Consider the following 23,846-nt stretch of genomic DNA (forward strand, 5'->3'; position numbering starts at 1 on the left):
TTAAATAACATGATGTCAGAAAATCAGCCCAAAAGCTTATCTTATTTCTGTTGGTTACGCACCGCTGATTCGCAATGTTTGTCATCACTTCAAGATGTCTACCGATTCGTGAAAAAGGCGTATTATAAAATCTTTCTTCAACATGAAAGATAATAATATTGTTAATTTCTTGAAGAGGCCATCTGGTAAACATTACTCATTAGTAGGTTGGCTTATTATAGGCAAGTCTAGATAGTAAAATTGGCGGTGGCTATTGTTAAACCATAACTAAAATGAATTCTTAATTTTGATTGGAGAGTTATTGTCCAGTTAATCCATAATAACATCCAATCAGAATTAGGAATTAGGACTGGTGTAACAACAGTCACTGCCAATAAAAATTATAAAATAAAACTTGAGGCCAAGGCCTAGCAAACCTAGGCCCTAAGCCTTAGTTTAGGTTAGGCCTAGCCAATTCCTATGTCACTATGTCTCTGTTTAACCTGGATAGCCTCCTGTCTAGCTAGCAGGCCTAGCCTAGGCCTAGCTAGGAATAACCAAATTAATAAATTTGATGCAATCGCAAATATAATACAAACCAAAACCCCAGATAAACTGCTCCCTTTCAGTTTAGGTCTATTTTGTCGTTGTGATGTGCGGTTTCGTCTAGAGTGAGGTTGAAATTACACGCAAAATGTTTACTTTTTGTATCTTTTATTTCAACCGCGCGTGCGTATTAGTACGCGCTTCCGATCGGAGGCGGGTGCTGTGTAGAATGTCGTTGTCGTTTGCGGTCACCCGGGGTCACACAGAGTCGTGGATGGGATGCTAGCTGATTGCTGATTGTGATAATCGAGAAATTTTCATTCATAGCGCATGCGTGTATTGAAGTCTTGTTTATTTTTCGTTTTGGTTTGGAGGGAGATTTTGATTACAAATGCCTTGTATTAAATTAGGGTAAAATATATTTTAGTTAATTGTAACTGTAATTGTTAATAAGATAAGAAATTATTTGTAGCTAATTACTACTAGGCCTATGATAAAAAGTAATGTTTTAATATCTAAATGCAAATTACTTTAGCAGTACTACACCTAGGCCGGCTTTCTACAGCCTTGTAGGTAACATGGGAGCTTTCGATTGCACGACGACGGTAGGAAGGACCACTGTACAGAAAAAAAGTGAGACCTAGGCCCTAAGTGAAGTTTCTTTTGGCATTTGTTTAAATTATAGTTAAAAATAACGATTCTTGCAATACTTTTCAATAATATATTTAAATTTAACGTAGAAATTTTTTCCAAACCCTCTAACAAAGACGCGACAGTTTATGCAGTTTTCAAAAGCGCGAGTGAAGTCGCGTTGTTATAGTGACGTTTATCCCTAATAACGCAAATAACTTTGCTTGAGCTATCTAAACTGCATATTAAAAAAGTCACATCAAGTAGATAGATGAATCATTACGTTAAATACAAAGAATCGTTATTTTTAGCAATAATTTAAACAAATGCCAAAAGAAACTTCTCAAAAATGATACGTCTCTTTGCCCCCCCCCCCCCCAACACAACGGCGGCCTCACTGACACTAAAAAACCAGCCAATGAGCAATCCAGCTCCCCTCACCCTTTTATCAAAAATTTTTTTTTTATTTATTTTTTTTTTTTTTTAGATAATCGTGCAATGAATAGCTACAAAAAAAGGAGTAAAAGTAGGCATATCGCTTCTAAATAATAGATGCCTTTCTTTGTTGTAGGAGCTTTTAAGGGCGTACCATTTCAAAAAATCTTACTATTTTCCCAAACCCACCCCCTTGGTGCTTCGTACCTCGGCTGGTCGTCCATCTTTACTTTGGAGGCCCCCCCCCTTTTGCTAAATCCTGTATCCGCCCCTGCAGCTATTATAGTAGAGATCAGTGGGTAGGACGTAGAACGTAATGACATCAGTAAAAGTCATCTGCGCATGCGAGAACGTTAAGGTCACCTTGTCGAGTAGTTTCTGGAACGCAATTTTGCCAAATCTGCGTATGCAGAGACGTAGGACGCCAGGTAGAACGGCCACGCATGAGTGATTCCGTTCTAGCGTTGCGTCATCACACAAATCAAAAGCTCCCTATTTTAAAGTATGGGCCTAGTAATAATGCAGGGTGGCTCTATACCAACAATAGAGGAAGAAAATATAAAATTTTTTTTAATATTCTTCCATGGCCTTATGATTAGTTATGGTTTGGGGCAGGGGGACTTCAAAGAGAAAATTGTATTCACATTTCATTTCCGGCTACCAAACATCAGCGTCAGAATTTACCTGTCATGTCCAAGTCTGGGGAAAATGATGGGGAAGTGCGATGTCCCCGACGGAAGCTTAAGAGGTCAAAGCCATGGGAAATCCAGAACCGTCAGCCTCAACCATGATGGGGAGCTAGTGTGGACCCTCCATTCGTAATAATTCCCTTCCCGGACCTACTATTTCAAATTTTTGGATCCGGCCCAGTTACTTTACTCATTCAAGTCAATATCAGGATTGACATCTCCCATACAAAGTACTAATCACCATATGAATGCAGGTTACATTATTTTTATTCTTATAGGGTCAATAGAATCTCAATTATAGTTCAGTGTTGCTATAATTGGGCCTACTATACCAATCCTCATGATTTAGATTGCCTTATGATGCAATGGAGACTGCCAACGCGGTAATACTTGACGTCGGTTCGCTAACAACAAAGTTGGGATTCAATCAGATTGGTAAACGTCACCCAGATCATGTGTTCCCTACTGACATACTTACTGATACTCCTTCAGCGTCAATCGTGGATAGTGGAACCATATGCAACTGGGATGAAGCTGAGAAACTTATCAAATGGGCATACAAAGAAAAATTGAAGGCTTCCACAAATGATTTTCCTCTGTTGATGTCTGAGGTGGCAGGTTGTTCTAGAGAAAGCAGGAAAGACAGTCTGGAAAGAGTGTTTGAAGGAATTGATGTTCCTGCATTTCATCTTTCAAGTCAGGGTCTCCTGGCATTGTATTCGGTTGGAAGAGCTTCTGGTGAGTGAACCATACATTGCTTGCCTGTGTCCTTGCCTCTCCTTCCTTGTTATTAGTATGGAAATCATATTTTATTACAGTACAGTAGTACTAAACTGTTTTAATATATGATGTATGTTAAAGGCAAATTTCTTGCTTGCTTGTAAATATGACAGTAAACAATTCTTCCTTCCTGTTGTCCAAGTTTAGGTTAAAGTCAGGCTCCGGAGGAAAACTTTTTTTTGATATGTTGCAGAACTTAAGACAGAAAAAAGTTGTTTGACCAAAAATTGATGAACGGTTAATGAGATACAGATTTTTGATATATTTAAAAACTAGGGGAAAAGGGGCGTAACCACCATTTTTTCCAACACTGAACAAAAAATGCATAATATTATACTGCATCTGTCTAAATTTGCGCAAGAGCTTAGAGCACCCCCAGTTACAGGACTGGTAATTATTTGAACCCCAGTCAGCTTTAGCTTTGTAGCACCCATGACTTGATGTGCTGAAAATGTATTTTACAGGAGTTGTTATCGAGTCTGGGTATGGGGCGTCACATGCTGTGGCTTTTCATGAAGGGCATGCAACTGGCTACGGAATTGTCAAGATGACTGCAACTGGTTGTAATTTAACAAAGACCACTCAGAAGCTTGTCTCAGATATCTTAAATGGATCTGGTAACAGAACTGAATGTGATATTATGCTTGCCAGAAATGTCAAAGAGAAGTATGGACAGGTTGCACCAGATGGAAAGTGCTCTATTGCAGAACAGCAAGATGGCAGTTCTAGTACATTACTGTTTGAACACGGAGACCTGAGAATTAAGATTAGAAACCCAGCTATTATTGGAGAACCACTGTTCACTTTGCCAAATTTTTATATACGGCAGAGTGTAGGTAGGCCAACAATACAACTCCACTCTATAAAATGATGGCAAAAATTGTTGGAAAACAGTAATAGTGTCATGAAATCACTATTTTTGCTTGCATGCATTGACTAGTGCATTTTCTTTCTTTGACTTCAAACAGGTTTTCATCAGGCTGTGGAAAGTTGTATCAATGGTGCAGATGAAGAGAGTGATTACACACAACTATTTTATGAGAATGTCTTGCTTTCTGGTGGAAACACACTCTTTCCTGGATTAACATCACGTCTTGAATTCGAGTTAAACAAACTGGTGGTGAAAGAGGGTTTAGCTAAGGTAATGGAAAATTTCCGTTAAGCCTCACCCCTTGAATGTCTTTGCAAAAGACCCACAAAATGAGTGTAAATTTATGTAAATTTGTGTTTGTGGAACATACGCGTATTCCTGATCCTAAATATCACTATCCAATTAGGCTGATAGAATACTGTATGATAAGAATGTCAAATGTATTTGTACCATATTTCCTCCATGATTTGTACAGTACTCTATTAATAAAATTTCCTTGAATATTCCATCATTCACTGTTTTTTTCTTTTAGGCGAACGTGATCACACCAGCATATCGTGCTTATTGTTGTTGGATTGGTGGGTCGGTCATTGCATCCATGCCAACATTCAAGCCTCACTGGATCTCAAAGTCAGACTATCAAGAGTATGGTGGCAATATCTTTCAAAGGAAATGTTTACATCTCTATTAAAATAGTTTATTACCACTGGTATTATAAATTTGTAGGACTTATTATTAACTGGTAGAGTGGTTAGTAGAGATAAGTTCTGGAACACACATTCCATGGTTCAAATCATCATTGCTGATTGTAAGACACTACAGTACTTCAAATAGCTCATCATGCTGTGGATACTCTATTGATCATTATTAATCAAGGACAGTTATATTAATCAATACAATAATTATCAGCACTAATTAATAAACATTCCATCCCCAGTAGGTTTACATGAATGTTTTATGAGCCCATCTAAAGATGACGATAACAATATTACAGTAATTGAAAATGGTGGAAAAGGTTTTATTTTTGTCTGGTTGTGCCTGTGATTATAGTGAAGAACAAACACACTACTGTACTCGTGAGGTTTCCGACCATAAATATCAATATTACTGTACATAATTATTGACATTTTTTGTTTTTTTTTTGTTAAAGTATACAAGAGTAAAACTTTTATACTGTAATTATTTTCTGATTGGTTTTAATTTATACTGTATTGTATTCAATACAAATTACTTTATTAATAATTGCTTTTTTTTAAATTGTGTACCAGCACATTGAATTTGTACAGTACTGTATACAGCAATGACTGCCAGTTGTACTGCAAATACCAGTTTACATCAAGTATTTACGACGGATTTGTTTTTTATACGCTATTGCATTACTCAATATTTATGTAATATCAGCCGACTACATGGCTTATGTTTTTTTTTAATTACTGTACAGGGTACATATTATGACTAGTATTGTGCATTAAAAGGGACAAATTTTGTACAGATTGATGATTTGTATGTATAATACTTTATGCAAAATATTTTTACCTGCTCATAAACTGCTGTGAAAGCTAGTCTGTAAAAAAAAATAAATTATGACTCAAATAGAAAAAAAAAAAATTGTTGTTAATCTTTTACGCTTTACGTTAACAATTGGTTTTTGGAATTCCCCGAACATTCCAGGCATCAAAACAGTTCATGTTACACAACTACATGGAAGGATTGCAAAAGAATTAGTTGACAAGTTGCCAACATGAAAAAGTATTGTGTAGAAATCAATTTTAGTTACAAAACAAGGAGGCCAAACAGGGAGTTCTGCTTCAGACTACTGTGGGAGAACACCAGTACTGTACAGTAGCTCGTAAAAACAATCCAAACCAATTCATTATGCCTCGTATGTGCTTTTATATGTTGCCATCCTGATGTTCAGTAGTCCTTCTTCACAGTTCAGTACTGTATATAGAGTATGGTGTTTATAGAGAATTTAGTGTGCATTTTCTTTAGCTTTCTGTACAAGATATATATACTCTCGCACGCACAATTATACACGAGTTGAGACTTCTTTATACCTTGTTTAGCAAACCCGCCGCCCACCAATGATGATGATTTTGAATAAAAATAAAGTTTTATTTTTGGCCAGTTAGCCGTCCGCGCCTTGACATGTCCAAAAGATATGTACAGTATATTTCTTCCTATAAATTTAAAGCTTTAAACGTCCCATTGCTACACTGTTCACGTTCACCAATAAAATTGTATTTTTATTTTCTCCTCCCTTTTGGATGTTTCTGGCAAAACTATTTGCTAAATAAAACAAAATTTTATTTCAATTTCTTTCTGCCCTCCTCCGACGTTTAAAAAACATAGGTTCGCAAAACAAGTTTTTGACAAGATAAAGAAAGAGCCTCGCTTGTTATATTTGTACATGTTATTAGTGCAAACAAACTTCCTACAACACTCTCTCTCCACTTTACAGATGTACTATCAGTCAAATAGATGTGAAACTACCTCAAACATTCCAAAAAAATTGAATAGCTCATTTGGATTACATTAGCTTCCAACAAGAAGCAGATTAAAAAAAGTAGTTTTCACCAATTTACAATATACAGTAAAATCCTTAAATTGTATACCAACCAATTTAAGGATCTATTAAATGCAAAGAATACAGGAAATTTATTATTTAACTGTCTGAAAATTGATAGGATTTTTTAAAATAAATTAATTCAATATACAAATTAAGCAATTAAAATGTGGAATTACTATATAATTTTTTATCTCTTTACCTCATGACTGATAGTACTGTACATCTTTAACTGAAGTAGAATGAACACATAGGGATATACTTTATTAATCTTGATTACTATTTCAAATTATTTTCTTTTTATTCAATATTAAATTCTTTTCTTTTAATCATTCAACGTAAAGCACTTTCCCATATTCAACTGTAAAATTGCAACGATACAGTGCATATTAAAATACTGTAACACATTACTAACTCTGCTAAATCTCATTATTTTTGTTGTTTAAACAATTATCTTGGTTATTTATTTAGCTTATATTCAGCCTTTATTAAACGCACAATAATGTATCACAAATTTAACAACCGCCTCGGAGACGCAACACAAGATGGAGAGTGGACTCCTTTTGTATGTTGTAGTCAGACAGCGTACGTCCATCCTCCAACTGCTTTCCTGCAAAAATCAAACGTTGCTGATCTGGAGGAATGCCTTCCTTGTCTTGAATTTTAGCTTTCACGTTTTCAATGGTGTCTGATGGCTCAACCTCCAGGGTGATGGTTTTGCCAGTAAGAGTTTTGACAAAGATTTGCATACCACCTCGGAGACGCAACACAAGATGGAGAGTGGACTCCTTTTGTATGTTGTAGTCAGACAGCGTACGTCCATCCTCCAACTGCTTTCCTGCAAAGATCAAACGTTGCTGATCTGGAGGAATGCCTTCCTTGTCTTGAATTTTAGCTTTCACATTTTCAATGGTGTCTGATGGCTCAACCTCCAGGGTGATGGTTTTGCCAGTAAGAGTTTTGACAAAGATTTGCATACCACCTCGGAGACGCAACACAAGATGTAGAGTGGACTCCTTTTGTATGTTGTAGTCGGACAAGGTACGTCCATCTTCCAACTGCTTTCCTGCAAAGATCAAACGTTGCTGATCTGGAGGGATGCCTTCCTTGTCTTGAATTTTTGCTTTTACATTTTCAATTGTGTCCGATGGCTCCACTTCTAAAGTGATGGTTTTGCCAGTCAGGGTTTTGACAAAGATTTGCATGCCACCTCGGAGACGCAATACAAGATGTAGAGTGGACTCCTTTTGTATGTTGTAGTCGGACAAGGTACGTCCATCCTCCAACTGCTTTCCTGCAAAGATCAAACGTTGCTGATCTGGAGGGATGCCTTCCTTGTCTTGGATTTTAGCTTTAACATTTTCAATTGTGTCCGATGGCTCAACTTCCAAGGTGATGGTTTTGCCAGTCAGGGTTTTGACGAAGATTTGCATGCCACCACGGAGACGTAACACAAGATGGAGAGTAGACTCCTTTTGGATGTTGTAGTCAGACAGTGTACGTCCATCTTCCAACTGCTTACCTGCAAAAATCAAACGTTGCTGATCTGGAGGAATGCCTTCCTTGTCTTGAATTTTAGCTTTCACGTTTTCAATGGTGTCTGATGGCTCAACCTCCAGGGTGATGGTTTTGCCAGTAAGAGTTTTGACAAAAATTTGCATGCCACCTCGGAGACGCAACACAAGATGTAGAGTGGACTCCTTTTGTATGTTGTAGTCGGACAATGTACGTCCATCCTCCAACTGCTTTCCTGCAAAGATCAAACGTTGCTGATCTGGAGGGATGCCTTCTTTGTCTTGGATTTTAGCTTTAACATTTTCAATTGTGTCTGATGGCTCAACTTCCAAGGTGATGGTTTTGCCAGTCAGGGTTTTGACGAAGATTTGCATGCCACCACGGAGACGCAACACAAGATGGAGAGTAGACTCCTTTTGGATGTTGTAGTCAGACAGTGTACGTCCATCTTCCAACTGCTTTCCTGCAAAGATCAAACGTTGTTGATCTGGAGGGATGCCTTCCTTGTCTTGGATTTTGGCTTTCACATTTTCAATAGTGTCCGATGGCTCAACTTCCAGGGTGATGGTTTTGCCAGTAAGAGTTTTGACAAAGATTTGCATGCCACCACGGAGGCGCAACACAAGATGTAGTGTGGACTCCTTTTGTATGTTGTAGTCTGACAGGGTACGTCCATCTTCCAATTGCTTTCCTGCAAATATCAAACGTTGCTGATCTGGAGGAATTCCTTCTTTGTCTTGAATTTTGGCTTTCACATTTTCAATTGTGTCGGATGGCTCAACCTCTAGGGTGATGGTTTTTCCAGTAAGAGTCTTGACAAAAATCTGCATATTTGTAGAATCTGATAATAAAATAAAAATGTGTAAGTATACTGACCATTATTTTTATACCATTTTTTTTAACTTTATGACAATAAACTGTTTAATAATTTAATTATTTAGCTAAATCAGAGATTCCAGTTAGACAAATTTAGGTGCCAGACTTTTGCTCTCAAACCTCTTCCAGTAGGGGAGGGGACCAAATCACTTTAAGGAAGCATTTACAAGTCTGTGAATACATATGTTTTCACACAAACCTATCACAGTGACATTAGCCGCACACACAGTAATCACAATCAATTCCACTTATATATTTCGTGCAAACTAACATTCATAAAAATTTATTTTAGTACTTAGTAGCTTGTGACATATTTGAACCATGAAAAACAAATAATTTAAAAAAAACTGTCACTCTAATTTAGTATCTTTGCATGTGATAGTACTTTTAAAATCAATCACGAGGTTTTTTCCCTTTTTTTGAATTTCACTTTTGTAAGCAGGATTGTGACTACTGTCGTATCGAAGAGTGGAAATAGAATTTCAGATCAAACAGGACTAGGGAAATAGGAAGCACACACAACATTACCTAGCATTTCTCTTTCACAAACAAAGTTGATTTACTTAATTTATCATTATGATGTCATGGCGAGATTGCGTCAACGTAATATCGGAGTTCATAAACTTGTGGTGTCACTACTTAAAAATAAGTCTAAATAGATAGATCTATCCTTTTTTAAGGCTGTATAGTAATTATCGTTTAATAACAGCTATATAAAATTCAATAACTAGAATGTAAGCCTAGGTCTATGCAGATATGTAAAAATTGTGCACTTTTGAGTTCGCAAAAACAGTCTATCATTTTTAAGGAGCGCAAGAGAGCAATCGCGCTCCTCCAAGCTCCTGAACACGTGTTCAGGAGAGCAACTAACAGCGCTCCTTGATAGGCAACTAAAACAAAAATTATATGACAAATTTTATTTTGAAACTTTGTCCATAATCAAAATCTATCGAATTTTGCAACTAAAGCTACAATATATTCTGTATAAAGCCGCAAAATGTATACGTGATTTCCACCACGAAACTTAGGATGCAGCCTATACACCTAGCTACTATATTACTAGGCCTGTTACGCGCAGGAGGGTCTCTACCTAGGGTAGGCCTAACCTAGGCCTAGCCATGAAAGCAGGAACACGTCACGCACTGCGGTGTTCTGCTCTACAGAGGCTCGTCTAACTACAGCACTGCAAAAAAAAAACTTATAATTTTGTAAATTTATAACCATTGTTCAATTACAAATAACGTTTCATGGACTTACCTCTTCTTAGATAGTATAAACTGTATAAGAGTAACAAATTTCTACGTACAAACACTGTCGCATTAGATAGACAATAAAAATGAAAGTGCAATTCAGCGTGGTCATAAAGGATTACAATTGGACCAACTGCATCATGTGATAACATTTTCTGACACCATTGGTCAACTATTTTTAGAATGCTGTTGCGATGATGTGCAGATCGTTTCTTCGACGATCGATTGTGTAACTTTGACCCTTAATCCCGGAAATACTGTAGCCATTGTGTGTACAGTACTGTACACGCAATAATAATAATACTAGAAATTGCAAATTGCAAGTGAAGTGCTGCGAAGTACAACTGCATATAAATGTTGTTCGAACAAAATTATTTATGCGAGTCAAGTGAAAATAATGAATAATAAAAATATAACAAATAATATGAGACACGACCCATTGTCTATATTAGAACACTTCCCATTGGGTAAAAAAGTCGTAATTTTTCATTTTTGTCAAAAAGTGGGGCTCTCTCGGTCTATCGGCTAGGCAATCTTACATTCGGCAAACTTGGTTTCAACAATGTGGCCTAGATCCATTTTACACTATCCCATGCCAAAACAAAAATACGTCAAGACAAGGGTGCAGATCTGTTTCGAAAGGTGTGTGTGGGGGAGGCATGGGGTACGTTTGGTGAGATAACACCCACCTGAACACCATCATGGTTGGGCAAAATTTGAGGACATAATACGCTGTCTCTTATACACATCTAGATGTGTATAAGAGACAGGTATACTGACCATTATTTTTATACCATTTTTTTTTACTTTATGACAATTAAACTGTTTAATAATTTAATTATTTAGCTAAATCAGAGATTCCAGTTAGACAAATTTAGGTGCCAGACTTTTGCTCTCAAACCTCTTCCAGTAGGGGAGGGGACCAAATCACTTTAAGGAAGCATTTACAAGTCTGTGAATACATATGCTGGCTCTTATACACATCTAGATGTGTATAAGAGACAGGCGGAGCAAGCCTTTTTCTTTTGGCTTGGAGTTAGTCTCACGTGGAAAGTCAAACATTGTATAGCGTCAATTTATGTCACATTTCAGCAGAGTAGATGTGTATAAGAGACAGTCTCATACCTGATCGTTTAGAGTAGAGTAGGAGAAAATTACACCAAAAATATTATAAGGATGTGACGAAGGTTCGACTCCCTTTTAAGCTCCCACTGCTATTTCAATCCTACTAGCTTCAAGCTTTTCACCATCACAAAAACTCGCAAATGGGTGAGTGGTTTAAGGCAAGGAACCTATAGACACTAGTTGGAGCGGTTACTCGTGCGAATTATATAAAAATAAAGAATAAGTTCATTTTGCCAGTAACCTCCCAAGTTCTTTCTCTCTCTTCTTTAGAACGTTCAGTCTTGTATATACTTTGTCTAAAGTGTCTTTATTAAAATCCTCGAACAAGTTTATTCCTTTTATGAAGAAGTGTGGAAGTTCTTTGTTTTCAATGAATTTCATCAAAGTTTCAATTAGCTTTATGAAACAACGGTCAACTGTCTGCTTCCGCCATTTTGTTTCGTCAATCTCACAATCAGCTATGTGCAGCAAGCACGTCTTCATTTGATACGTAGTTAAGTTGGCTAGAACGCTGTCATGTAGACGGAGATATTTCAAAACACACAGAGCTTTTGATCTACAGTTATTGTCTGCCATGTTGATTGACTTCAGAAGAACCTTTTCGCGCTCATACGTCACCATGGACCATGCCATGGGAGAACTAGCAAACTGAAATTTCTTTGCTATGAACGGAAATTGAAAACCATGAAGCTTTAACGCGGGAATAACCTCAATGGTGATTGTCAGAACTGATGGTCTCTTGATACTAACCCGTACCGATCTACTGTTCACCACATCATATGGCTCAATGGTGACGTCATTGTATCCTCTTATTTCTAACCACTGTGTAGCAAATCCATGGAACATCTTGTTTGCTAAAGTCGGGCAGAGGTATCCACCTGCAGACCTCCATCCCAGCCATTTATCATTTCGTTCCTTCAACATAGGGGCAGGAGGCAGTTTTAGGGTTACACACCCAGGAGCAATTTCGACAACTCTGACTACAGAATTACCTACGGATAGTGGTATCAATATGTTGAAGTCGCTGGTAGCTAAACTTAGACCGTCATCAGAGCTACCAACGTGTATGGGATTTAGCCCGCGTACAAATGATGTGTTCCTTTGAATTCTTGCAATAAGACCGTTTGCATACTGCTTATAGACTGCTAACCTTTGCTCCTCTTCCTCATATGGTAACACTTTACTATTGAAACACATCTCAAGCTTAGTTCGCAAAGTTAATGACTTTTGTAAATCGTTTGAATTCTCTTCATCACTAGAGGAAGACGATTGATCCCACTTTGGCAGAGTCATTGAGCCTTGAAGAAAAATGTAAAACAGTTATAACATTAAGTAAGTGGATGGAAACAAACAGTTGCCTCATCACCAATTTATGATAAAAAAAAAATGGTAGCGTGCTATCCCTAGACGGAAGATCAGATTCTGCCACGCTTTTTCGTAGAAACAGACAGGGGTGCAGAGACGGTCCTTTTTTTTTGCATCGTGTAAGCCATGGTTTTACATAAGTCAATACCTCGACAACATTATCAGACCTAGACATGGAGATTTAATTGTCTCTTTTGAACTGAGTACTGTTAAGCGTCTAGCTTTTGTACCTACCATGTACAGGTACAGTTGATACATTCGGTAACCTCTTGTTAGCTATCTGCAAGCCTTTTTCTTTTGGCTTGGAGTTAGTCTCACGTGGAAAGTCAAACATTGTATAGCGTCAATTTATGTCACATTTCAGCAGAGTCAATATTATTTAGACCTAGAAGAGATGATAATTTATACACATTACATTTATTAAATACTATTTGTTGTTTGCTTTTAATGCTTTCTGGTGATTATTTTATGTACAGTAATTTTATGAAACACATTTAAAATACTCTTGATTTAAGTGTGTTTAAATAAGTTCTGTTCAAAGAGGAGGGTTTTTCCATTTCAGTTTATTTGAATAGAATGAATGAAGTATTTTGTTTATCTTTTGAAATACTGAACGTGTTCAACTTTTAAAAAATAAAAAAATTAAGGCCTGTTATAATGCATACTATGATTGGTTGGGTGCAATACCGTATTACCGGTACCACGCTGGATTGGCCTATTCGGTTCTGACTTGTCTTGGATCCCTGGGTACAAAGAGGGAATACCGGTGTACGATAAGAATGGCCCCGGAAAAAATGGCCCAGGAAAAAATGGCCCCGGAAAAAATGACCCAGGTAAAATGGCCCCGGTAAAAATGGCCCCAAATGACAGGTAGGTAAAAATGGCCCCAAATGACAGGTAGGTAAAAATGGCCCCAATAATAAAATTCTGTATTAAAACTGATTTAAAAAAAATCATTATATGCATTTTTAAACTGAAATAATTTAGTTTTTAAAAGGAATCTAACATCAAATAAATTGCCATTTACATTTTACTTTTTGCAGAAATTACATATTCAATGATAAAATATTCAAAGATAAAAAAAAAGCCATAAATAACACTTTTTATTTTTTTTCCATTTAAAAGTTAAAAAATAGCAACAACATAATCAATAAATCAACATAAATCATGCATTTATTAATACTAAAATAGGCCTAATTTATTTGTGGCCAATTTCAAGGAAGCGGAATCACAATTTTCCAGAAATTCAATCCGGGTATTGGTAAACCCAACAAACAATGAGTTTATATGAACATCAAATTATTATTTTATTTTTTTTTAGAAAAAGAGAGTTCTACAATCGCAATTAAAGGGTTTGGATGGGGTTCGCAGTGTGTTTGGAGGATTGTGGTGTATTTGCAAGTGTTTTTTCACCAAAAAAAAATCAACATTTTAACCAAAAATAGGTTCTTATAAATATTTAATTTTCTTATTGATATACCAAGTGATTCAATCACAATTAAATTGTTTGGTTTTCTACAGTGTGTTTTAGGAGGTTTTTGGCATTTAGCAATACCATTTGATCCTACCATAATTACCTTACCCTCACAATTACACGCCATTTTAATTCTTAGCATAATTGCCATATTTACATAACTATGTATATAATATAGTATCTCAGTTTACATTATTTAGTATAGTTTTAGGCACTTAAATTTACTTGGCGGGGAGTAGAAATCAAGTATGCAATTAAATAAGTTGCTTAAATAAATGTATTCCTAATTATTCAGTTTACTTTAAAAACAATATTTGATTAACAAATACTTCTTTGAAGTAACTCTAAGCAGAACATTTGTTGAAGTAATGTAAGCCTCCCTTTTCCCATAGGCCCTACATTAACTTGTCATTCAAACAAACAATTGATCCACATGCTTTAACTACTGTTTATTTGCACTGTTTATAAAATGTAAAGTTATTTCATTTGATACTTAACAAAAGTGAATTTTGTGGTTATCTTTGAGTTACATATTTTGGTAGTTGAGGTACTGTATGTATGTCATTCCTCTACTTTGTTAGTGGAATAGCGTTTTTAAAACTTATTTCAACTATCAAAAAATGTTCAATGGCCATTGTTTTCTGATAATCTCTCAGTACATTATTTGCATCTGTTGTGTAACTGTATTTGTTATTGATTCAATTATTGCTTATTACAGTTTATAAATATTTGAAGATTTAAAAAAAATATCATTTCTATTACTGAATTTTTTCATTGGGGCCATTTTTACCTACTTGTCATTTGGGGCCATTTTTACTGGGGCCATTTTTACCGGGGCCATTTTTTCCGGGGCCATTTTTTCCTGGGCCATTTTGTCCGGGGTCATTCCTACATTCGGGAATACCATATGGATGTGGCCATAAAAAAGTACAGTAAAATAGAGAATCTACACGTGCAAAGACCCATGCTTGTTTGTGCAGGGAATTGTGGCAGATCATCCCCGGGCATGATCTAGAATTTTTGAAAAACATTGAAATAAGTAAATGTTCATTTTTAATCGAAGTTAATGACCGTAAATTTTTAAAGAATGTCTGGGCGCTTCTGATCTAAAACGGGCTACACTATCGCCAGGGTGTATTTTTGTGAGTACAATTTACCGTTTTTAATAATGGGAATGTTTTATCAGTTTCGTAGTAAAAATATTGGTTTAGCCCAGGCCTACTGTTCCTAATTACAATATAGTAAATAATTACCTTATCTACTCCACTGTAAGGTCTATGTATGATGCCTATTCGCTTCTAAAATCCAAACTAATCACAGTTTGTAGTTTCAAAACGATTTGAACGACTTGACGGAAGCTGCCTGTGGACAAGAGAACGTAAATAATGTTGGGTTGACCTTTCTTTTGTCCGATCAGAAGCACCAATTTCTTAGGTACAGGCCTATTCAAGGTTATTGATCAGTTCATTGAATCTAATACTAGTCCACTGTATGCTCGCGTATTGTTGAATATGTCAATTCAAACTTAAATGTAGTACACAGAATCCTATGTCAACAACATCTTAGAAACACTAAAGAAGTAGTAGGCATAATGTATATCGTTGAGAATTGCTGATGATGACAACGGCCTAATGATGAAACATTGAATTTTTCTAGGGGAAGAAGGTGGCACATAGCCTATGAGGAGGGGAGGACCTTGCACCGTTTGATCATCCTTCCTAAACCCCTGCTTTGACAAGTTCGTAATGATGGGATATATCAATTTAATAATCACATGATATTCACTTTGGTATATATATATTGGTAGATATTTGAGAAAAACGTATGTCCTCATCAGGATTCGAACCTAAGATCTTGCAGTTACTGTTTGGATACTCAGTTGTTAGGGGGTTGGTAGAGTATCCGAATTGTAACCGCCGGAAGGTCTTGAGTTTGAATCCAGATGGAAACATACGTTTTTCTCAAATATTTATTATCATCATTTTATAAGTAGACCTACGACGGTATATGGTGTTGAATAATAGGCCTGGTCACGGTAGAACAAGCAGAGTATCCCTACTTTGTCAATGATTATATTGATCTAATACGTTGACATTATTTATTGCAATTAGATCTATATAGGCTCAAACACTCTTCAGACAAATTTAAAAGCCGGTCAATATGATATGGATTTTAACACCACTGAACGTCTCATGGAAGAATAGGTGACGTTGTCAAAGCCACCCAGTTTTGCATAGCAACATTAATTGTCAGTATAGTCGATAATTTTTCTGAATAACTTCCGTCCCATCGTTATCTTCACAATGAATTAAAGTACTATCGATATTGTGCATCTGTAAGGTAAGGTAAGGTAAAAACATTTGGACAAAATCTTGCGATTTATTTCAAAGTCAGCATAATTATTCAATTAAACGATAATGATCAGCCTATCACATAAAGTACTAAAAAAATTCACTGTATATTGTACCATAAATTAAAATGATGTAGCACACAAAACCACAACTTATCATGTCTAGAAATGAATGACAACTTAAATGTAATGGAACGAGAAGAATGACGGATGCACTAATCATGTCTTTCCTGTTTTGTATGTTAACAATTCTGGCAAGGCACTACTTCTCATTATCCTTGGTGTTTTTTTAAACAACATATTCATTGACGAGCATTGGTAATCGAAAAAGAACATGTTTTTATGCATGTACGTACCGTAATAAATTCTTTAAAATAGCTACAGTTAGGCTTATATAATAATAATAATAATAATAATAATAATAATAATAAATGTGGCACGAAAAGAGATATAAACTTTCTTGTAGTTATTCATGAACATTATATGTTAATTCTCAACGGTAGTAAACCTCCGGGTTCGAATCCAGGTTGGGTTGATATGAGGTTCCAATGAGCATTTTTTATGCGAGTTCCAGAAAGCCAGTCCATATACTGTATTAGTTATCAATGCTTTATCGCTACTCGCTAATGTTTAAGGAGCAAAACACATTAACACCAGCGGCATGCCTTCTTGCAATTTGCCATCATAGAGCCTGGATAGATTTCACAAATTCCTTCTTCGTACCATAATTCACATTGTGAGTTGAAATTACTACACACTGAAATAGATTGATCGTACATTGTTATTGAAATCTGTATCATTGACAAAAAAACCCCTAACAATACTACCATATAATACCCAACAATATATATATATATATATACTGTCTCTTATACACATCTAGATGTGTATAAGGTAACGACTTCGTTAAATCAACAATCATAAAGGTAGATGAGTAGAGTAGTTCTTAAAGGTAGGAGAAAAATCCACAACTCGCAGCCTTCGTGTATGGGCGTGGCCCGTGAGTAGCTGCTGTAGAGGAGCTTAGTAGCTTCATATTATTCACATCATTCTACAACGAGAGCGGCTGAAATGAGAGAACATCGGGACAACCCCTACTCTTCCAAAAGATGCAATAGATTTATTTTAAGTAACGAGAATATCATATCTTATATTTATGTTTGATCGCTTAGCTTCAAAACACATCTCTGTTATAATATTCATGTATAATAGACTGAATAAAATGAATTGAAATTGAATTGAATTGAATTAAAAGAACAATAAACTAATGATAGGCCTACATTTATTCCAAATTTTGACCAAATTTACAAAATGTATTCTACAAGTAGAGGATTATGTTTAAGCTACTGTATAAATTGTGATATAGACAAATTTAAGGTGGAATGGAGTTTGCTAAGACTTCTAAGTTTTCGTGATTCTGCTTATGCCATTATTATGACTTTTTGTGTGGAGACATTACGTTTTTTTTCCTCTCACTGCTGGGTCAGTCTGGGAATGTTATGGTATGTTTGCTTTGCTGTGGTTAAATCATAAAACAAAATCATTTTTAAATAATAAGGTATATTACCATTACAGAGATGACAACTAAACCGACAAAGTCTTTGAATTATAGGGTAATTTCTGCACATACTTTCAGTTGCATAAATATTGCATAAGCTGTACTGGTCAAGGCACACTATGAGAGAAGAGAGACCATAATCTGTCAGATATTTCAAAAGCATGGTAAAGTTTTGCTCATTCATTCGTTTGTTCATCCTCCGTTCGTTCTTTTATTTATTATTGTATATTATTTATAATCGAGTATATCCAAATCATAACGAATAACATAATATAACAACAAATCAGAAATAGATTGATTGTACATTGTTTTTGAAATCTGCATCATAGAGAAACAACACTGTAACCGTAATCATCACCATAATTAGCTTGACCACTACCGACGGCATCATCATCATTTAAGGCCAACTCAGACAGCGTCGGCCGACGCAGCCCGACGCGATTTGTTGTCGCGTCGGGTCTGTGTGAGTTGAACGCAGACGCGATGGTGTGCGTCGGGGGCAATCGCGTCGTAGAATATTAAACATGTTTAATATTTCTCACGACGGCTTAAGACTGTCCCCGACGATAAATCGGGTCGGGCTGCGTCGGCCGACGCTGTCTGAGTTGGGCCGACGCTGTCTGAGTTGGCCTTTAAGACTGTCCCCGACGATAAATCGGGTCGGGCTGCGTCGGCCGACGCTGTCTGAGTTGGCCTTAACAATATAAAGAACATCATCATTAGTAGCAGCTTAGTTAAATCAACAGCAAACGGAGGTGTAAAAGTATGAGAAAAACCCCATACTGTAAGTCGCAGCTTCATTGCGCTGAATTGTGTATGCGGCGTGGCCCATGAATATTGGCCTTAGAGAAACACTTCGTAGCTTCATATATTCACATCATTCTACAATGATAACATAATATATCAACATAAATTCAATTTAATACGCAAATAGAAATATACTCACAAGTATCTGTCACTGTTGGAGTATTAGGTTCTGTACGCATCGTGCTGATTATCGTTGATATGACATTCGTAGATGGTCCACCATTTTCGGTAGCTTGTAAAAAAAAAATTAGCCTGTTACTAGTTATTATTTATATAGGCCTACACCTATACAACTTGTAACGCTGTAGTATCGAACATACCAGATAAAATTTCTACATACTCAAATAAATTGTACATTGTGGTTGAAATCTATATCATTGAGAAACAACACTGTAACCGTAATTATCGCCATAATTACCACCACCAACGGCATTATCATTAACAATATATAGATCATCATAGCAGCTTCGTTTATAAATCAACAATAATCATATGGGTGTAAAGGTAGGAGAAAAACCACATAACTAACAGCTCCATTGTGCTGAAATGTGTATGGGCGTGGCCCGAGCACTGCGGCGCCAGCGGGGGGCAGGGGGCCCACCGGACAGGTCAAGCCCCCCGATCCGCCGGACAGAGCTCGTCGGGCAGCCAGAACATAAAAATATAAAAATAGGCCCACATGTCTGTCACAATCTGAGAGTGCCATTTTCGGCCATCTAGATATTCTTTAAAAAAAATCTCATTTAGGAGGGGGAAACCCCCTCTCAACCCCTTCCCCCAGCTCGAGCCAACGAGCTCAAGTCACCCTTGTCGGACAACTTAGCCCCCCTCCCCCAATATATCCTAGAGCCGCCACTGGGCCCGAGAGACACTTAGTAGCTTCATATATTCACATCCTTCTACAATCACAAAATAATATATCAAAATAAATTCAATTTATTTAATTTAAGCAAATAGAAATGTTCTCACAAGTTTCTGCCTCTGTTGGTGTCTTAGGTTCTGTACGCATCGTGCTGATTATCGTTGATACGACGTTCGCAGATGGTTCACCATTTTCGGTAGCTTATAAGAGAAAAAAATCAATATTATTATTTATAATATATTTATTAAACTTGTAACGTTTTAAGTCTAACGTACCAGCATGGAGCTAGCTACAAGTATATCATTGGTTGAAAGAGACAACTTAGACAAAGTGGCTCTCCCATGGACACAAAAAATGGCCAGTTTTGACTCGAGCACCGATCTGTCGATTGGAAATTATCCAGCAACACACTGTACCGAGGGTCGTCAGTCGATGCGATTCCATAGAAGACAAGCGAAATGCATCGTTTTTAATGACGGTCCGCACAGTCTTTCCCGTCATTCAACAGACGGTGCCGCGCCACCAAGCGCTCGCGCAAAAAGTGGACATGCCATTTCGTCGGTCGACGGTCGTTTGGCGGCAGACGCAGTGTATGCTTGGCTTTACTCACCGACTTCGGCCGTAAATTCCTTTTCGGCAGTAGCCATGGTTTCCATCATTTCACTATAGCAATTCATCATCAAAGGTTGAGTTGATATTAATGCTGTTAAATGTAAATTTCAAAAGGTGATTTAATAGAGAAGGCTATATTACATGATTACTATGAAAATGGAATGTTAATATTAATTTATTGATCAATAAGTTGTTCTATTTGCTATATAATGCTACACTGTGATTGTTTAATGACTATTTTTAAAAAATATATTTTAATATAAACACTGAAGACTATTTCTTAAATATATTCTAATATTGTGTCTTGTACGGTTGTCTCAGTGTAAAACAGTGTGTGACAGTTTACTGGATTTCAACTACGTGAAAGCAAGATGTTTTTAAATAGGCGCCGATTAAGTCATAACAGTACCATAATAAAGTACTGCAAATAGTCTATTCTATTCAAACCAGCCGACAGTGTGTCTTAGTGGCATTGGCGTGTGCAGTGGATGCAGCATATAATTCTTCATCTGGGTCAGTTTATTCAACAATTGTTTGTGGCATAGATGATGACAAATTATTTGGTGTCGGTAAATCGGTGTAAACGCTGGAAAATCTTCAATACAGGTTTAAACAAATGCCTAATTATTTAGCTTTGATAGGTGGCCTCGAGGTTCGGTTCTTACATGGTTAGTTACTGTTAATAGATTGAGGATAGGTTCTTTAAAAAGTGGTCTCCAATTATTAGAGGGGGTTGGAATTGGAGGGTGCACTTGTATTTGTTTTGATTAAATAAAAAATTGAGTTGAGATGACAATTTTGCACAAACAAAGCGTGTCCCCACCCCCTTACTAGAGGATAACTGTAGGCTACTGTGCCGTTTCACGGAAAAGGAAAAGTCTAGTTCTGTAAATGAATTTCCACGACTTTGGTCTGCCCAGTCTCAGATGACTTAAAAGACTCGCTTTTGTTTGAATCGATGTCGACATTCTGTTACAAATTAAAAGAACACTATAAAGAAATAATTTGTAGAATAAAATCAGATTTAATTTTATATTGTATTTATTTATTTACAAATGCTACATTATTTATTTAATTTAATAGCTGGACTAACAGGCTTGAGGGCAGAGTGTTTTAACTAACACTATCGTTAATCCAAGCCAACTTAGGTAATTTAATTGTCTTTATTGTTTTGATCACATGTTTTGTATATATTGGCTGAATAAATAATAAATGAATGAATGAATAATTGTCTGCTTAATAGTTACTTTGTGGTCGTAATTTTTTAGTGTGAACAAAACAGCTATAGGCTCTGTTTTTAACACTGTAATTCACAAAGAGCTAATTGTTGTGTATTGTAAGCTCATCAAAATGTGACGATGTAGCCCTAGTGGGAAAACAGATCTGCAACAAACTTTGTGTATGGACGGTCCAATTAATGAGCATACGCTTAATGTTAAACCTACCTTGATCTTCACACCTTGAAACTATGTGGTTTGCGCATGGAAACGTTTCCAGCACGAAAGAATACAATTGCGGGTCGTATTCGAGTAACTCAATCCGATTGCTGATGTTGTTGTGGACGCCGTCTGTATATTCTTGAATAACGTCGACCCCAAAGAACTTTTGCACTCCCTCAGCATAATACTCCTGAGCGTTTGATGCTGCGTAGGTTGACTCCCAAAGGCCCATACTGATGGCTGCATTTTTAGCATTTCTCAAACGTTTACTAAAGCCAGAATCAACGGTGTTCATGCCAATCTTGTGAATAGCGTGAGCAAATTCGTGTACACCAATGTCTTCTCTAAACCACCTGTCATGCTCATAGTCTAGACACAGTAGGTTTTCTTCAGCGACCGTTGTAACAGGATTGTTCAGGGTTCCCCCGATCCCACGTGCACGTTCATTTTCGCTGTCGGGTAAGAATGAATATTCTGGAATCTGATTGGTCAATTCATTCAAGCCGATGATCGATACACGCGCACATTTGTTGTGCATTGCGTTACGGACATCATCACGATCAGCGAGCATGAATCGTACGGTGTAACACGCGCGTTGCATCGCTGCTAGCGGCACCGCTCCAGACGACAGGATCGGGATTCCGTATGCATTCGTATAGTTATGGTAGAATTGATCCAGACTAAATTCTTGCTTAATTTCATCTGGAATTGGGATAACGCGATCGCACATAGAAGTAGTAAGCGCGTTTCCTCTGGGAATGCATTCAACATCTTGTCTTTTAGATCTGGATACTGTAAAAAAAAAATATGATTGAGTTCAGAAAGCATGCTTATTTCATCATTCACAAATGTAATAGGACTAAACACTATGGATAGCACATCTATTTCAAAATGTGTGTTTGTTATTAATTTTAAGTAACACACTTTGAAGAAAATATATGTGGAGGAAACATATTTCATTTTGATCAAAGTTGCCATCCTATATGCTTGAAGTACACCACGTAGGTACGAAAGACTGTTTTGTCCAGAGTGTTTCGACGTTTTGATTGAGCTGCTTCAATCATCACCAGGAGAATAATAATTCAGATATTATTCTCCTAATGACTTTAATTGGAGCACTTTTTTCTTTTCAAATCTACGTGGTGTTCCGCAAGCATTTTATTGTTGTAACTTCGCCATGCCAACCTTCAGTTACCATCATCTGATTAAAGTCTCATATTCTTTTTCAAAGGTTTTACAAATTTGAACTGAAATGCCAAATAAAACTACTCACAGTAACGATAGGTTCGTGCTTCCGTCAACCCATACCAGATCAAAATAAAAGAAACAAACAGTACTTTAAAATCCATTTAAACGTACCTTTTTGAGAGCATGTCAAATAGATATATAGAACCACTGTGAGAATTGTTACAGGTACGCTTATAAATACTCAATAGTGTTTTTAGCAATATAATACTTCGTCACCATCCTCCACAATATGGTTCACCCATCATCAATTACAGATGTATGTGGTTAAGAACAAAAGACATGTCGATTTAATCAAAAAAGTTCTGTATAGAAGTCATTGAAGCGATAAGACCATATCCAACAGAGGGTGTAATATTGTAGGGTGCTTTAATAATTAGACTATTACAGGATGAAAAAAGTCTACATTCACAATGTAGATGACGTAGTCCTAACTCTATCCAAACTGGTTTTTCATTGGTTTGTTATTGGCTGGTCCAAAGAGTTTTGCACAGTTCCTCATCGCACCAATATTTTAACAGTTTCGCAGTAAGAATGTTCTATATTTAACTTCGAAATATTTTAGGTGTTATTATATTTCAAATTTCTAAACTGTTGATCGTTATGTGTTGGTTTGGCCTAGGCCTACGTTTATTCCTTTTTCTGATAAATAATTACCTTATCTAGACCATTGTAAATGTATGATGCATATTCCCTTCTAAAATTAAAACTAATTATAGTTCGTAGTCTCAACGATTACACCGTTTTCGTCCTTCCTAAATCCCTATTTGACTCTTGTGTAATACATCAACTTGATAATCACATGATAGTAACTTTGGTATGGAAATACACATCCGCTGGTGACAATTAAAGATGATAATAAATAGGGACTT

The 23,846-nt window shown here is 36.6% G+C and overlaps 5 protein-coding genes across 7 annotated transcripts in view; 1 reads left to right on the plus strand and 4 right to left on the minus strand.

Annotated features, from left to right (window-relative positions):
- The window catches only part of LOC117123392 (DDB1- and CUL4-associated factor 12-like), a gene marked incomplete in the record, with an annotated part of 6,469 nt that extends 5,687 nt beyond the window's left edge, over window positions 1-782 (minus strand). Inside the window, 1 exon segment of the mRNA XM_033269292.1 lies at window positions 579-782.
- A 35-nt stretch (window positions 783-817) lies between these two features.
- Window positions 818-5,538, plus strand: LOC117123393 (actin-3-like). The gene is made up of 5 exons (XM_033269293.1): window positions 818-936; window positions 2,558-3,017; window positions 3,524-3,895; window positions 4,028-4,200; window positions 4,463-5,538. The coding sequence occupies exons 2-5, from the start codon at window positions 2,645-2,647 to the stop codon at window positions 4,619-4,621; spliced, it is 1,077 nt and encodes a 358-aa protein (XP_033125184.1). The 5' UTR covers window positions 818-936; window positions 2,558-2,644; the 3' UTR covers window positions 4,622-5,538.
- A 787-nt stretch (window positions 5,539-6,325) lies between these two features.
- Window positions 6,326-10,304, minus strand: LOC117123390 (polyubiquitin-C). Of its 2 annotated transcripts, XM_033269289.1 has the most exons (3): window positions 10,145-10,304; window positions 7,251-8,852; window positions 6,326-7,022 (listed from the first exon to the last, which is right to left on the minus strand). In XM_033269289.1, the coding sequence occupies exons 1-3, from the start codon at window positions 10,287-10,289 to the stop codon at window positions 7,012-7,014; spliced, it is 1,758 nt and encodes a 585-aa protein (XP_033125180.1). In that variant the 5' UTR covers window positions 10,290-10,304; the 3' UTR covers window positions 6,326-7,011. The 2 variants fall into 2 exon arrangements, with proteins under 2 accessions (XP_033125180.1, XP_033125179.1); XM_033269288.1 differs by having other exon boundaries at window positions 6,326-8,852.
- A 954-nt stretch (window positions 10,305-11,258) lies between these two features.
- On the minus strand, window positions 11,259-15,911 carry LOC117123406 (cyclic GMP-AMP synthase-like). Its single transcript, XM_033269308.1, has 3 exons — window positions 15,355-15,911; window positions 12,862-13,012; window positions 11,259-12,560 (listed from the first exon to the last, which is right to left on the minus strand). The coding sequence occupies exons 2-3, from the start codon at window positions 12,959-12,961 to the stop codon at window positions 11,488-11,490; spliced, it is 1,173 nt and encodes a 390-aa protein (XP_033125199.1). The 5' UTR covers window positions 12,962-13,012; window positions 15,355-15,911; the 3' UTR covers window positions 11,259-11,487.
- Window positions 15,912-15,995: 84 nt separating this feature from the next.
- LOC117123408 lies at window positions 15,996-23,224 on the minus strand. Of its 2 annotated transcripts, none has more exons than XM_033269311.1 (7): window positions 23,089-23,224; window positions 21,736-22,521; window positions 20,289-20,381; window positions 19,786-19,878; window positions 18,956-19,048; window positions 18,019-18,126; window positions 15,996-17,208 (listed from the first exon to the last, which is right to left on the minus strand). In XM_033269311.1, the coding sequence occupies exons 2-7, from the start codon at window positions 22,457-22,459 to the stop codon at window positions 17,099-17,101; spliced, it is 1,221 nt and encodes a 406-aa protein (XP_033125202.1). In that variant the 5' UTR covers window positions 22,460-22,521; window positions 23,089-23,224; the 3' UTR covers window positions 15,996-17,098. The 2 variants fall into 2 exon arrangements, with proteins under 2 accessions (XP_033125202.1, XP_033125201.1); XM_033269310.1 differs by having other exon boundaries at window positions 23,003-23,196.
- Between the last annotated feature and the right edge of the window lie 622 nt (window positions 23,225-23,846).

The sequence above is a fragment of the Anneissia japonica genome, unplaced genomic scaffold (genome assembly GCF_011630105.1).
Source record: "Anneissia japonica isolate Jap-2015-1 unplaced genomic scaffold, ASM1163010v1 scaffold287579_len849171_cov184, whole genome shotgun sequence".
NCBI classification, from domain to species: Eukaryota; Metazoa; Echinodermata; class Crinoidea; order Comatulida; family Comatulidae; genus Anneissia; species Anneissia japonica.

What these genes read in the sequence shown, in the direction of transcription:
- LOC117123393 (XM_033269293.1), top strand. Translation starts at nt 2,645, where the DNA reads ATGGAGACTGCCAACGCGGTAATACTTGACGTCGGTTCGCTAACAACA. An exon ending in TTCGGTTGGAAGAGCTTCTG is followed by an intron (nt 3,018 to 3,523) that starts GTGAGTGAACCA and finishes TGTATTTTACAG; the next exon opens with GAGTTGTTATCGAGTCTGGG. An exon ending in TTATATACGGCAGAGTGTAG is followed by an intron (nt 3,896 to 4,027) that starts GTAGGCCAACAA and finishes GACTTCAAACAG; the next exon opens with GTTTTCATCAGGCTGTGGAA.
- LOC117123390 (XM_033269288.1), bottom strand. Translation starts at nt 10,289, where the DNA reads ATGTTATCACATGATGCAGTTGGTCCAATTGTAATCCTTTATGACCAC. An exon ending in TTTATACTATCTAAGAAGAG is followed by an intron (nt 8,853 to 10,144) that starts GTAAGTCCATGA and finishes TTTTATTATCAG; the next exon opens with ATTCTACAAATATGCAGATT.
- LOC117123406 (XM_033269308.1), bottom strand. Translation starts at nt 12,961, where the DNA reads ATGTTTGACTTTCCACGTGAGACTAACTCCAAGCCAAAAGAAAAAGGC. An exon ending in ATCAACTGTACCTGTACATG is followed by an intron (nt 12,561 to 12,861) that starts GTAGGTACAAAA and finishes TTTTTCTTCAAG; the next exon opens with GCTCAATGACTCTGCCAAAG.
- LOC117123408 (XM_033269310.1), bottom strand. Translation starts at nt 23,078, where the DNA reads ATGGATTTTAAAGTACTGTTTGTTTCTTTTATTTTGATCTGGTATGGG. An exon ending in TTCAAGGTGTGAAGATCAAG is followed by an intron (nt 20,382 to 21,735) that starts GTAGGTTTAACA and finishes TACATTTAACAG; the next exon opens with CATTAATATCAACTCAACCT. An exon ending in TAGTTGTCATCTCTGTAATG is followed by an intron (nt 17,209 to 18,018) that starts GTAATATACCTT and finishes AATCTATTTCAG; the next exon opens with TGTGTAGTAATTTCAACTCA.